The sequence below is a fragment of the Peromyscus eremicus genome, chromosome 8a, assembly GCF_949786415.1.
Source record: "Peromyscus eremicus chromosome 8a, PerEre_H2_v1, whole genome shotgun sequence".
NCBI classification, from domain to species: domain Eukaryota; kingdom Metazoa; phylum Chordata; class Mammalia; order Rodentia; family Cricetidae; genus Peromyscus; species Peromyscus eremicus.
Genome location: NC_081423.1, coordinates 84,964,391 through 84,979,952, shown reverse-complemented (window position 1 = coordinate 84,979,952; position 15,562 = coordinate 84,964,391). Strand labels below are relative to the sequence as shown.

At 45.0% G+C, this 15,562-nt stretch overlaps 1 protein-coding gene across 1 annotated transcript; it reads left to right on the top strand.

The window, feature by feature from the left end:
* Positions 1–709: 709 nt before the first annotated feature.
* On the top strand, positions 710–13,545 carry Ccdc43 (coiled-coil domain containing 43). Its single transcript, XM_059271910.1, has 5 exons — positions 710–1,163; positions 5,427–5,514; positions 7,884–8,019; positions 10,316–10,374; positions 13,174–13,545. Exons 1-5 carry the CDS (start codon positions 888–890, stop codon positions 13,359–13,361), a joined length of 747 nt encoding a protein of 248 aa, XP_059127893.1. The 5' UTR covers positions 710–887; the 3' UTR covers positions 13,362–13,545.
* The last annotated feature ends 2,017 nt before the right edge of the window (positions 13,546–15,562 follow it).

Here is a 15,562-nt window from a genome sequence, read left to right as displayed (position 1 = left end):
GTGTCACTCCTAGGAAGGTGTCTCCTGGATGGTATAAGAAAGAGAGCTGAGCCAGGCAGTGGTGGCCCACGCCCTTAATCCCAGCACTGGGGAGGCAGAGCAGGCGGATCTCTGTGAGTTCGAGGCCAGCCTGGTCTACAGAGCGAGATCCAGGACAGGCACCAAAACTACACAGAGAAACCCTGTCTCGAGAGAAAAAAACAAACAAACAAACAAAAAAAAAGCGAGCTGAGCAAAGTGCAAGGAACAAGCCACTAAGCAGCGCCCATGACTCCTGCTTCCAGGTTCCTGCCTTGAGTTCCTCAGTGATGGGAGTGTGACCTAAGAGTGGAAGCTGAAATAAATCCCTTTCTCCCCAAGCTGCTGTCAGTCATGGTGTCTTATCACAACAATGGAAACTGTAACTAGACACTCTTCAAAGATACTCCTGTGGAAACAGGGGGGCAATGAGTGCAAGCAATAACTCTGAGGCTGCTAAACAGTTCAACTGTTGAGCATCTACTGTGTGTCTCCGTCCGGTGATGAGTCAGAGAACGTCTTCTGGAATGTGGGTTTTCAGGGAGGGAGGCTTGGAATGGTACCGACGGTGGTACTCGGGGCACAAGACTCGAGGGGCAGCCTGGCTTCAGAACATCCCACAAGTGCTCGGCGAAGCGCTGGCATCCGTCGTGGTGAGCGCCAGTCCTCTGAGCTCTCCGTCCCGTGGCTGACCATGACACTGAATCTGATCGTTGCCAACTATAACCGGTCCGTTAAAAACTCACGGGCCGGAGCTCCGGGAGGACCGCGCGGCCACGGATAAACCGAGAGGCCTCATTGGCCGGCGCGCACCCTCCCGGACCTCCTTCCTAGCCCGGCGCGCGGGGGTGGAGGCTCCCTCTCCAGGCATGCGCGCTGGGCCGGTGGCGCGGCCCGTCAGGCACTGCGGTAGGCACCTCCGGGTCCGGCAGGACCCTGTCCCCAGCATGGCGGCGCCCAGCGAAGTGGCGGCGGCAGTGCTCAGTGAAGGCGATGGCGCGGGGTTTGGATCCTGGCTGGACGGACGGTTGGAGGCGTTGGGAGTGGACCGGGCCGTTTATGGCGCTTACATCCTTGGTGTCCTACAGGAGGAGGAGGAGGAGGAGAAGCTGGACGCCCTGCAGGGTATCCTCTCTGCTTTCCTGGTGAGTCGAGTGGTCCGGACACATTCCACCAGTCTCACAGAGACGTCTGGGAACCTCTGCCGTACTTCACATCTCTCTTCTCCTGGTGCCGGCACGAAGTCTTAGTGGGCTTATCGGGAAGAAGCCTACTCTGAGGGGGAAGGGGGTTGCTGCTCCCCAGACAGATTTTGGGAAGCCTGAAGGTTGCAGGTGCGTAGAGAGGAGTGGGATCCCCGTATTCCTGGCAACAAGGCTTTTTGGGGTGCCTTTGGATGTTCTCGATAGTGTTCTGAAGCCATTGAGATGTGTGAACGGCAGTTTGATCATAAACGTATAACAATTCCATTCTCATCAGTTTGCAGGGTTCAGAGGGGAGATTAAAATGTTCTTGAGATGTCTGCCCATTAGGGGGAATAGTCTTAGGGCTGTCCCATGACAAAAGCCAGTAGGAAGTTCCCTCTTGGCTCCTATTTCAGAGATGAGTCTTCAAAAGGTAAGCTGGTAGTGAAGATCTTTTCATAATAAGCAGTATTTGGAAATTCAGTAATTATTCATGGTGTTGGGTGGGGCGGTGTGATGAGACAGATTGGAAAAACAAATAAGGTATTTAGCCTCTTAGAAGCAGGTTTATGGGCTGGGCGTAGTGGTGCACACCTTTAATCCCAGCTCTCAGGAGGCCGAGGCAGGCGATCTTTGTTGTCTGCATAGTGAGTTCAGGACAGACAGGGCACAGAGAAACCCTGTCTCGAAAACCTAAAAGCAGATTCATGCCACGTGCGCCATGGTGGACGTCTGTTGTCCCGGCTCTGGGGAGGACAGCAAGCTGGAGGCCAACTTTGGGCTTACAAAGTGAGAGCCTAGAAAAATAAAACAGACAGAATCGCTAATTCAGAAATTTGTACTTTAAAGCTGTAATTATGTATCACATGACCAAGATGCCCACTTTTCTAATTTGATCATTTGTATGGAGTTCATCCCAACTTTACCACTCTCAACAGAGACCCTTAGCTAGACTGGATGCGTGCGTAGATTAGATTCCCTGTATGTGTTGGTTGTGACTATCCTGCAGTCTTTCTTTTTAATATAATAATCAACTCCGTGGCTGGAGAGATGGCTCAGTGGTTAAGAGCACTTGACACTTTTACAAAGGACTTGAGTTCCTTTACCAACACCCACACAGTGGCTCACAATCATCTGTAATTCTAGTTTCAGAGGATCAGAGGCCCTCTTCTGACCTCTATGGGTAGCAGGTATGCATGTGGTACACAGACATACATACAGGCAAAACACATAAATACATAAAATAAAAATCTCATAAATGAATAAATACAATCAGCTCAAAAGTAAAGTGTGCTGTGTCTTCACTAAGTACCGTAGAACTCATTATCCCAGGCTGGAGAGATGGCTCAGAGGTTAAGCATACTGGCTGCTCTTCCAGAGGCCCTGAGTTCAGTTCCCAGCAACCACATGGTGGCTCCCAACCATCTATAATGAGATCTGGTGCCCTCTTCTGGTGTGCAGGCATACATGCAGACAGAACACTGTATACATAATTCGTTATCCTCATACAAGGTTTAGGGGAGCTCTTGCTGCTATGAAAGTCTCCAGCTCCTCAAAGGCATAGTTCTTTGATGTCTATCACAATGATCAGGTTTGGAGAATGGGTTCATCTGTTGTCCTTAAAGCCAATATTCAGGGTTGGAGAGATGGCTCAGCAGTTAAGAGCACTGGCTGCTCTTCCAGAGGTCCTGAGTTCAATTCCTAGCAACCACATTGTGGCTCACAACCATCCATAATGAGATCTGGTGCCCTCTTCTAGCACACAGGCATACATGCAGGCAGAATGCTGTATGTACATAATGAATAAATCTTTTTTAAAAAGCCAATATTCAAGGACTACTAAGAATCAAAAGGTATGGTGAGCATAGATATAAATATACATGTACATTTTTTATATAGACAGACAGAAGGCTCTTCCAATCTAAAAATAATTATTGGATATGGGGCACATGCTAGAGACACACACTAAGGCTCAGTTCATTGGTGAGAACATGCTGGACATAGAACCCTGCAGCTGTCCCTGCTCCCACTGGCAAGAAGCCTTAGTCTATAAAGGGAAAAGAGCTAATGCGGCTTGGAGGTTCGGTGGGAATACAGCCCGGTAAGTTCTTTCCTTCGACCCTGAATTGCAGAGTAGAAGCAGTAAGGATGAAAGGTGAGGATTTGGGGGTATTATTGCAGCTGGGAGGCTTCTAAGGACTCTGGGAAGAACTGCCGGCAATTGTAGTGGGGCAGGAGTCCTGTCACGAAGCAACCGAGAGCATCTCTACAGAGAATGTGGTTTCTGCAGAGAATATTTTAAAGTCAGAGTTCTGCTTTACTGTAATGCCAAAGGCCCTTGACTTTTGCAAAAATCTCATTCTTGGAGAAACAAAATGAATTAGGGATTAGGAAGTTTGTTAGTGAGAATTTGAGGTAAGATTCAAGGTAGTATACAATATAAGATGGTATAAATAAAAGCTCCCCCCACTCTTCCCTTTTTTTTTTTTTTTCCCCTCTCACCTGGTGCTTGTACTGGATGATTGACTGATGTATCATATATATATATATATTTTAATCCATGGAATTACTTTCTTCCTGACACTGCTTGAAGTGCTTGGAGGAGCAAAATAGAAACAGCTGCCATTGTGGAGTATTATTCTGGAAAGGAGAGACTTTACCGCTAAATTATAGTCCTATGTTAGTATGATAGGTAGTGATTAAGATTGATTTAATGGTCCCACAGTATAAACACAGTCGCAGGCCCAGTGAGATGACTCAGATCTAAGTTTGAAAGGGGGGCATTGTAAAATGGTCGGGTGTGTAGGGATAGATTGCAGTTTGAAGTAGGATAATTAGGATATCTTACTGGGAGACAAGGGGAGGAAGATTGCTACAAGATCAAGGCCAGCCTGGGCTACAGAGTGTGACCCTGTCTAAATACCAGCAAAACGCAGTGATTGTGATGATACATGCCTTTGATCCCAGCACTTGGAAGATGGAAGTAAGAGAATCAAGAGTTCATGGCTAATCTCAGCTTCTTAACAAGTTGGAGGCTAGCCTGGGCTATAAATTTTTTTTTTTTTTTTTTTTTTTGAGACAGGGTTTCTCTGTGTAGCTTTGTGCCTTTCCTGGAACTCACTTGGTAGCCCAAGCTGGCCTCGAACTCACAGAGATCTGCCTGGCTCTGCCTCCCAAGTACTGGGACTAAAGGCATGCGCCACCACCGCCCGGTGAAAATCTTAAAAAATACAAAACCCATGAAACAAAACAAGGCGAAAGTTTTGATTTAGTCAAAAAGTTTTCCTCCAAAAAGGAAGGAAGAAAGAAAGAAAGGAGAAAGAAAAGAAAGGAAGAAAGATAGATTTAGGCAAAGGAAGAGGAGAGACACTTTAGCAGTCTGTAGCATGGAATGGAAGCTGTCATGAATAACAATGTAATAACATATTGTGTGTTTCAAAGACTAGATTTTAAGTGTTTCCCTACAAGAAACTGGTAAGTAGTGGATTAAGAAATTGTTAGTTAGATTGATTTAACCATTTATGTACGTAGTATCAGGCCAGTGATGTGGGTCAGTGGCAAAGGTGCTTTCTGCCACGCTTGTCACGGTAGTTGGATTCCTGAGACCCATGTGGTAGAAGGAGGGAATCAACTCCCACAGTTGTCCTCCAACTCCACAGGAGTCACAGCACATACACACTGTGTTCACATACCACACACACACGCCATAAGCACACAAACACACACTCAAAACAAAAAACTAAACGTAATATAATGTATCCTGAGTAGACAATATATACAGTTATCAATTAAAAAATGAAACATTTCCTCCTTTAAAAGTGAAAACTGGTGGTGGTGCACGCCTTTATTCCCAGCACTCAGGAGGCAGAGGCAGGTGGATCTCTGTGAGTTCAAGGCCAGCCTGGTCTACAGAGCGAGATCCAGGACAGGCACCAAAACTACACAGAGAAACCCTGTCTCAAAAAAAAAGAAAAAAAAAAGTGAAGACTGAGGAGGGCTACCCTAAGTCAGCGGCAGGGCAGAGTGGGCACTCTGGACCCAGCAGGTGTGAGTTCTGGGATTACTCAGATGAGAAGCACACTCGCACACTCTGCTGTGGCCTAGGCCCTCCAGGGCTTCTTCTCTTTTCCAGAGGGGAGAGCGGTGTTCTGCACATGCCTTTCTTGGCTTGCTGTTATTTTTGAAGGCTTTTCAGGAAATTAACTGGCGTGCTTTTCCAACTAGGAAGAAGATTCACTCCTTGATATCTGTAAGGAAATTGTGGAACGATGGTCAGAAACAAAAAATGTCACCACCAAAGTAAAAAAAGAAGGTAGAGTTGGCCTTTCTTTTGAAAAACATTTATTCTTCTATGTAAGCTGTGTGAGGTGTGTGTGTGTGTGTGTGTGTGTGTGTGTGTGTGTGTGTGTATGTGTAGTATGCATGTGTGTATGTAGCGTGCATCTGTGTGTGTTGTGTATGTAGTGTGAGTATGTAGTATGCGTGTTGTGTGTGTGCATGCATGCATGCGTTCCTGAATGTTCCTGAGGTGTATTAGGGTCAGGTCAACTTTCAGGATTTGGATCTGTCTTTCCACCTTGTGGTTCATAGGGATCAAATTCAGGCCATGAGGATGGTGGAGAGTGCCTCTACTCACTAAGCATCTCACTGGTCTCAGTTACTGTTTCAGGTTCAACCTCCAGGGCTTTTTCCTGTACAGCTGTTAGGGAGCGAGAGTTTCATTTTCTCCTTTGGGTACTCACTCTCCCTAAGATGATTTGCATCAGCAAACACCCAGAGGCTCACTTTAAGATTTTACTAACCATGGATTTCCTTTTGTGTCTTTCCAGTCTACTACCCCTGACCACAGTCATCTTCATTGTGGTATAGGTGTGTGTTTCTTTGAAACAAAGTCTCATTGTATATAGCCCAGGCTTGCCTGGAACTTTTTTGGTTGTTTTTTTTTTTTAATATTTATTTATTATGTATACAGCATGTATGACTGCAGGTCAGAAGAGGGCACCAGGTCTCATTACAGATGGTTGTGAGCCACCATGTGGGTGCTGGGAATTGAACTCAAGACCCCTGGAAGAGCAGCCAGTGCTCTTAACCACTGAGCCATCTCTCCAGCCCCACTTTTTTGGTTTTTGAGACAGGGTTTATCTGTGTATGTAGCCCTGGGTGTCCTGGAACTCTCTGTAGACCAGACTGGCCTTGAACTCAGAGATCCACCTGCCTCTGCCTCCTGAGTACTAAGACTAAAGGCGTGCGCCACCACGCCCAGCATGCCTGGGACTCTATGTAGCCCCTGCTTTCCTTGAATCCCTAACGCTCTGGCCTCAGCCCCTGTGTGATACAGGTGTGCATTACAATACCTGCATCGTTGTTGTTTTTGCTCTTTCTGCCGTCCTGTGCCCCTAGTAGAGCTGCATCACACATGCAGGGGCAGCTGTCGTCTTCTAAACTCAAGTTGACAACAGTCCGAAAGGCAGGAGCCTTCGCCACTGGGCCATGTCACTGGCTCAGCCACCTTTCTCACGGTCTCCACGCATAGCGTAATTATGGTAGAGGTTCTGCTCCGTTTGGCTGATCCTTCCCCCTTGATCATGAGAGAGGAATGGGCTTATCTGTTCATTAGGATGGTGAAGTAGCTACAGAAAACCCAAAACATAGAAGTCAAACTTGTGAAGAATCTAACCTAAACTACACACTGTTGAGGCAGGCAGATCGCTGTGAGTTCGAGGCCAGCCTGGTCTTCAGAGCAAGTTCTAGGACAGCCAGGACTACACAGAGAAACCCTGTCTCGGGGAAAAAATTGTACACTGTTATTTCTCAGTCTTGAGTATACAATAGAATCACATGATATACTGGGTTTGGGGCTCAGGTATTTGTGTTTGTTTGTCTTTGGTTTGTTTTGCTGGAATTAAAGGCATGGAATTAAAGGCTGGGGAGATGGCTCAGTGGTTAAGAGCACTGGCTGTTCCTCCAGAGGACCCAGGTTCAATTCCCAGCACCCACATGGCAGCTCACAACTGTCTGTAACTCCAGTTCCAGGGGATCTGGCACCCTCATACAGACATACATGCAGACAAAACCACCAATGCACATGAAATAAGTAATTTTTTAAGGTCATGGAATTAAAAACTTTTTTTAAGATCAATTTTTTTTTTTTATTTTAATGTGTATTTGTTTGTCTGTGTGTGGGTTTGTGCATGTAAGTGGAGGTGCTCACAGAGGCATGGGATCTCCTCAAGCTGCAGTTACAGGTTGCTGTGAGACCCCCCTCTGTGGGTGATGGGGACTGAACTGAGGTCCTTTGCAAGAACAGTCTGTACTCTTAAACACTGGGCTATCTCTAGCTCCGGTGTTGGTGTTTTTAAGAAAAGTTCCTCTGGAACAGTGAGATGGCCCAACAAGTGTAGCACAAGCCTGGTGTCCCCAGTTCCATCCCTGGGACCCCTAAAGAAGAGAGCTGACTCCCCATAGTTGTCCTCTGGACTTCAGCGCACACACATCCCAATAAGTAAACATAACCGAAACCATTTTCAAGAAGACCCAAAGCCTGCATAGCTTTACCTTGTCTCCCGGATGACTCCTGAGTCCTCAGGGACCAGCACTGACCGGGTGGGTTAGTGATTTGGGGCCTTGTTTTCACCTTTGTGCTCTCCTTGTGTCCCCCCACCCCCTCCATCTGCCTGGCAGATGAGGTTCAGGCCATTGCCACCTTGATTGAGAAGCAGGCACAGATCGTGGTGAAGCCCAGGATGGTTTCTGAAGAGGAGAGGCAGAGGAAAGCCGCCCTGCTGGCCCAGTATGCCGATGTGACAGACGAAGAGGAATATCCTTTTTAGAGGCTCAGCACCATTTCCCAAGGCTCAGGCTAGGAATGTTGGACAGTCTACACCCCCCCTAAGAAGTTGTAACCCCTCTCTCCAGCTTCATTTTTCCTTCAAAATGACAGTGATCCTGGGCCTTTGTGGGTTTAAGAAATGATGTCGGGCCAGGCAATGTCAGCACACGCCTTTAATCCTAGCACTCTGGAGGCAGAGGCAGGTGGATCTCTGAGTGTGAGGCTAGGCTGGTGTACACAGTGAGTTCCAGGACATCCAGAGCTACACAAGGAAACCCTTGTTGAAAAACAAAAAACAAACAACAACAACAAAAATGATGTTAAAATAGTTGACATGAGACTTAAATCTTCGACATATAATTGGTATACTCCCGAATAATTGAGTGTAAAACAAATAGTGCCTTTAATGGACTGTTGATACTATTTCGAGAATAAGAAATTGCTGTGATTCCTTGTCCTTGTGTGACACTGTATTACTTACTTTTCTTACTGCTATCACCAAATACAAAGAAGAAACGGGGGGATGGTTATTTGGCTTACAGTTTGAACTGATACCCTCATCACTGACACCCTCCATCACTGACACCCTCCATCATCACTGATACCCTCCATCACTGATACCCTCCATCACTGACACCCTCCATCACTGACACCCTCCATCATCACTGATACCCTCCATCACTGATACCCTCATCACTGATACCCTCCATCACTGATACCCTCCATCACTGATACCCTCCATCATCACTGATACCCTCCATCACTGATACCCTCCATCACTGATTCCTCCATCACTGATTCCTCCATCACTGACACCCTCCATCACTGACACCCTCCATCACTGACACCCTCCATCACTGACACCCTCCATCACTGATTCCTCCATCACTGATACCCTCCATCACTGATACCCTCCATCACTGATACCCTCATCACTGATACCCTCATCACTGATACCCCCCATCACTGATAACCTCCATCATCACTGATACCCTCCATCGTGGCCGGTAAGGCATGGTGGCAGAGCAGGCGCCCACTGGTCACATTGCATCCACAGTCAGGAGGCGGAGAGAAATCAGAGCTGCTGTCAACCAGCCTTTCCTTTTGTTCAGTCCAGGACTGCAGCCTAAGGAAGGGTTGCCACCCATATTCAGGCTTAACCCATCTAGAAGCTCCGTCACAGACATCCCAGAGGCTTGTGTCCATGGTGACTCTAAGTCCCATCAAGCCGACAGTCAAGATGAACATCATGAATACTTTTATACGCAGTGTAGTACCATACTTCCTCTCTTCCGTAATTAACTTTTTTTTTTTTTTGGTTTTATGAGACAGGGTTTCTCTGTGTAGCTTTGTGCCTTTCCTGGAACTCACTCTGTAGCCCAGGCTGGCCTGAAACTCACAGAGATCCGCCTGGCTCTGCCTCCTGAGTTCTGGGACTAAAGGCGTGCGCCACCACCGCCTGGCTAACTTTTTTTTTTTTTTTTAAGACAGCATCTCATTGTGTAGATCAGGCTGGCCTCAAACTCACAGAGATCCACCTAACTCCACTTCCTTCACTGAGCTTAAAAGCCGTGTGTCACCATGCATGGCTTCTAAAAAAGGCTTTTAAAGCATGAGCTCTCCTGAGGTTAAAACACAGATTGCTGGGCTTTTCCTGAGTTTTTCCTGAGTTCTTGAAAGTTCTTGGAGGCTCTGAGAATTACAGTGTGTGTTCTGATGTAGCCCAGGTAGATTGAACTGCTTTGAGAATGACTGGCCTTGAACTCCTGATCTTCTTGCCTCCTCCACCTCCCTAGTGTGGGAGCTGCTGTTTCAGAGTCTGTCTTGCCCCTGCTTTTAGGTAATGTTATGTGGGGTCTTCCCAGGCCACGTGACCATTCTTTTTAGCCTCTAGAAGTGTTTTTTTGTTTGTTTGTTTGTTTGTTTGTTTTGTTTTGTTTTTTGAGACAGGGTTTCTCTGTGTAGCTTTGCACCTTTCTTGGAACTCACTCTGTAGACCAGGCTGGCCTCGAACTCACAGAGATCTGCCTGGCTCTGCTTGGTGCTGGGACTAAAGGCGTGCCCTACCACCACCCGGCTAGAAGTGGATCTTATAGAAGCTTGAGGCATTTTCCCTAAGTTAAGATTTTCAGAAATGAGTCTCTGGGGTTTACTGTCACACCCGTGACCCTGTCCTCTGCATTCAGCTTGCTTCTCCTAACCATGTCTACTGACTGTTTTTCAAACTCAGTTTGAGATGTGTGTGTGGCCTTTTTTCCACCTAGTTTTCCTTAACGTCACTCACCGACGCAGATGAGAGAGATGATCCAGGTGCTTCGACAGCAAACGTCGGTTCTGACAAATGTATCCTTCTCTTTGTCCATCCCTTGTTGTTCTCCAAGACGCTTCTAGAAATCAGTTGTCATTTTGCTGTCATTGCTGTAGGTTCCCTCTTATCTCCAAGGATGTCATGTCATGCCAGTACTGGGAGCCCCATGCCTAGCACAGCCTGGGTAGTCAGCTTAGCATACACTACCCAAAGAAAACAAGTTAACACATACTTGGTGCTAGCCTCCAACTTGCTAGGATGACTTTGAATTCCTAATCTGCCTCCACCTCCAAGTGCTGTGATTAAAAGCATGTGCCACCCCTAACAAAGGGGGTGGGGAGTTTTGTTCTACTTGTTTGTTTGTTGTTTGGGAGACAGAGTCTTAATGATGTAGTCCTGGCTTGCCTGGAAATCTCTACATATAGACCAGGCTTGCCTGGTCCTCACAGAGATCTGCCTGCCTCTGTCTCTTGAGAGCCAGGCTTAAAGGAATGCACCACCACACCTGGCTGGTTGCTTTTTGATTTTGATTTTTGAGACAGGGTTTCTCTATGTAGTCCTGGATGATCTGGAACTTGTTCTGTAGACCAGGCTGGCCATGAACTCTCAGAGATTGCCTGCCTCTGTCTCCTCGAGTGCTGGAATTAAAGTTATGGGCCACCACACTGGACTTCACCTAGCTTTTTTTTGTTGTTGTTTTGTTTTTTTTTGTTTTTGTTTTTTCAAGACAGGTTTCTCTGTGTAGCTTTGGAACCTGTCCTGGAACTCACTCTGTAGCCCAGGCTGGCCTCGATCTCACAGAGAACCGCCTGCCTCTGCCTCCCGAGTGCTGGGATTAAAGGCGTGCGCCACCACCGCCCAGCTGGTTTTTGTTTTTTGAGCCCAGGATAAACTCAAACTGGCTATATTGGAGGCTGTCCTTGAATTGCCTTTACCTCCTGTAAGGCGTGAGCCACCACACCCAGCTGGAAGGATGCCTAAGAGAAAAAAAAGTTCTAATCCTTGGAACTCTGATTTGCCCTGGACTGGGGGGTGGGGGGGATTAAAATGTTAAAGTTTTATCTTTATTCTCAAAAACCTTGTAATTGCAAAGAGAATACAGATACTAAATGCTTTTAGCTGAAAATACAATCAGTATTGAAATGTGTGTTGAGGAAAGTCTCCACTAACAGGTTACTCTGAGATATTCCTAAGAAGTTAAATCTAGAAATTCACCTCCTAGTGGGTTATCAGTATCTCAGGACTTCATTTTTGGTGTGAGGAATTGACCCCAGGACCTTGGATAAGTGCTCTGTTGCTGATCTCTCCTCAGCCTGAAACTCATTTATTTTCTAGCCTAGTGTAGAAAAAAGTCACATTTCAAAAATATAGAAGAGATTGCCTGGTACATTTTACCTTTTAGTGCCTGTGTGTGTGTGTGTGTGTGTGTGTGTGTGTGTGTGTGTGTGTTTGTGTTTGTGTTGTGTGTGCTGATGCCCGAGAGGCCAGAAGAGAGCATCAGATCCAGATCCCCCAGAACAGGAGTTAGAGAGGGTTGTGAGCCACTATGTGGATTCTGGGAATTGAACTCTGGTCCTCTGGAAGAGCAGCCAGTGCTCTTAACTGCTGAGCCATCTCTCCAGCCCCTGATATTTTGTTTTTAAAGGTGAAAGAAATAAGGAATAAAGTTTTTGACTGTTTTCTAACTTTTGTTAAACTTATTTCATGTCTTATAAGTTCAGTGTTGACAAAATGACATTGTTTTTCACTTAAACGCTAGTCTAGAAAAAAGCTCAAATTAACAAAATTCAATAAGAATAAACCTTAATTATTGAAAGCATTTTAATAATGCCAAGTGCATAAGCATTTTTTCTGCCACAGTGATGCTCTCTTTATTGACTTAACCTAGACTCAGCCCCAGCATTCTATAAACTTTATTTGTACTTTTTTGGATGTCCTTGTTAATGAAATTCATTTTTATAAAATATTTCAAGTTCAGGTTTAGTTGTCCAAATGAGGTTTTTTTGTGTTTTTGTTTTTGGAGACAATCTGTGTGTGTGTGTGTGTGTGTGTGTGTGTGTGTGTGTGTGTGTGTGTGTGTGGAGTGCCGGGATTAAAAGTTTGTACCACCACTGCCCAGCCCAAATGAGATTTTTTTTTTTTTTTATCCAAGGAACATTTTAGGTCTGTACTTGTAACTTTAGGAGTTCCCATCAGACCAAGGATTCTTTTTTTTTTTTTTTTTTTTTTTTTGGTTTTTCGAGACAGGGTTTCTCTGTGTAGCTTTGCGCCTTTCCTGGGACTCACTTGGTAGTCCAGGCTGGCCTCGAACTCACAGAGATCTGCCTGGCTCTGCCTCCCGAGTGCTGGGATTAAAGGCGTGCGCCACCACCGCCCGGCCTCTTTTTTTTTTAAAAAAAAACAAAATATGAGTGTTTTGCTACACACACACACACACACACACACACACACACACTCCTAATGTCTGGTGCCCCCAGAGGCCAGAAGTGGGCACTGGATTCCCTGGAACTGGAGTTCTGAACGGGAGTGAGCCATTGTCTGGGACTGAACCTCTGCTAGAGCAAGTTTTATGACCACTGAGCCATCTCTCTAGCCCAAACCAAAGACCCTTTCTTCATACTAGGAATACCCAGAGTGCGTGTAGGGTTGAGTGTATAGAGAAGGGGCATTAAGACTGAGGAAACTCGGGGTTGGGGATTTAGCTCAGTGGTAGAGCGCTTGCTAGGCCCTGGGTTCGGTCCTCAGCTCTGGAAAAAAAAAAAAAAAAAAGACTGAGGAAACTACAGGACTGTTGCCTGTGGAATGTGTACTTGATCTCTTAACTCACTTAGTAGCTCTGTTCCGAAACACCAATGTGGAAGATGTACTCAACGCTCGGAAATTGGAGCGAGACTCGCTTCGGGATGAGTCCCAAAGGAAGAAGGAACAGGACAAGCTGCAGAGGGAGAAGGACAAACTAGCCAAGCAGGAGCGCAAGGAGAAGGAAAGGAAAAGGACCCAGAAGGGGGAACGCAAGCGATAACCTCGGCCCACTCCCTTCCTCCCGCCCATGAACTGATTGTGCGTCTGTGTATTTAAGAGAACTGAGACTAATGCATTTCCCCAAATTTCCTAAGGCTTTCCCCCTTTGTTTACATGTTCAAAAGGAAAATCACAATCACTTGTAACTACTAAATGTGCCATGTTTTGGTGGTGTGAGCAATCAATTATAGTTAGTATCTTTACCAAAGATCTGGAATTAGGGTAACTTTTCTGTTTTAGTACTGAAATCCTGTGCTCTTCTGGCTTGTTTTTTTTTTAAAAAGGTCTTCCCTCACTTTGTATAATTAGCCAGATTCAGAAAGCTAACATCCTGGAGGAAACATGACCATTCCTTCTGAGATTTAAAAAAAAAAAAAAAAAAAAAAAAGTGCAAGTTGCTCCCTTGGCAATATTTGCCTCAAAATGTAGTGGTTTTTGCTTTGAAATGGTTTCTTTCATTCTGTAGTCTAGGCTGGCCTTGAACTCGGTGCAGTGTACTTGGCTCAGTTTCTCAGCCTTAGGATTATGATCATAAACGGCTACACCTAGCTTGTAGTAGTGTTTTATGACTGAAATAGCTAATGAGGAGCCCTACATAAATCCAGGTTTTATAAGGCATCAGATTAGGAAAGCGCAAGATGGCATTTGGGGTGTGATAGATCCAGTATTTTTTTAATGTGTCAGCTTGGACTCAAGCTGTAGTTGTGTTGAGTGCCTGCTTAGCATAAAAGGCCCTGGGATCGATCCCCAGCAGTGAAGGAAAACTTAAGCTATGGGAGAATCAAGTATCTTTTAAAATAGAGAGCTACATACTTTTCATGTGGTCTGTGACCTTAAGAAGGATGTGTCAGTTTGGAGTATAAGGTTATCATTGTTAGCTAGATAAATCATGAGTCCCCTTGAATCCCCTTTTGATTTTAATCTTGATTTATTCTGCAGGCATGTCCAACCTTTTGACATTGTGACATGACTTTTTTTAAAACTCGCAAAAAAAAAAATCATGTTTTAAAAATAAGTTTATGATTTTGTGTTAGACTGGATTTACAGCTATCCTAGGCCACAGGTTAGACACACCTGCAGCATGAGTATTAAGACCTAATGATTCCTGGTTTAGAGAGACTGAAGGAATTACTTTTTTAGAGAAAAACACTGGAAATTTTGCTAACACAAGATACTTAAAAGTATATATAGTTGGTGGTTAACAAACATGAAAAGAGTGGAGTCAAGGGTGAGCAGAAACTCCAATTCTGCTTTTCTACAGCCACATCCAGTTGTACATAAAGTCCTTCTGTACTTGACTTTGGGCAACAGCTATCAAAAGCCTCAAGAGAACAATTTCTCTGACAAGATACAATAGATATTTTATACCAGGGGTTAGAAGACTACCACTCACAGGCCAAGTTTGGCCCAGTCTTTTTTTGTATGGGGCAAACTAAAATGGTTTTTTACATTTTTAAAAGGTTATAAAAGAAAGACTTTCATGATTGAGACCATATGTAGCCTATAAAACCTAATATTTACTAGTATTTGGAGAAAGTCTTCCGACTTGTTTTTGTATAATTAGCTACCTTTGTGCAGAAGCAAAAAAAAAAAAAAAAAACAAAAAAAACCCATGGTTAAGGAGATAATGCTGCCTCTTTATCCTACAACCATGGCACTGCAAAAATAACCACCTTTTTCTTTTTTTAAATAAACTTTATTTAAGTCAGTGTCGTCTGCCTTGCTTTTTCTGGCTGCTGATGGGAAGGTATGTGTGGCTAGTCCCTTGGGAATGGTCTTTATTGTCTGGTCAGCCCTGTAAGATATACCCTGTGGGGCTGGAGAGATGGCTCAGAGGTTAAGAGCACTGGCTTTGTTGCAGAGGTCCTGAGTTCAATTCCCAGCAACCACATGGTGGCTCACAACCATCTGTAATGAGATCTGACACCCTCTTCTGGCTTGCAGGCAGAACACTGTCTACATAATAAATCTTAAAAAAAAAAAAAAAAAAAAGATACTCTGCAAGTGAAATGTCTTCTCTCTTAAATTTGTTTCCAAGTTCCCTGTGAAGGAAAGATTAGCTCAGAGGATTGTTTTTTGGAGCTTGAGTAAGTTGGCTTTGAAATTTTTTTATGTGATGGAAGCAGTGAGCCACAGCTCTGAAGAGTATATGCGAGAACCTGTTTTAATTTAGTAATCTTATTTTAGGACTTCCTTCTCACC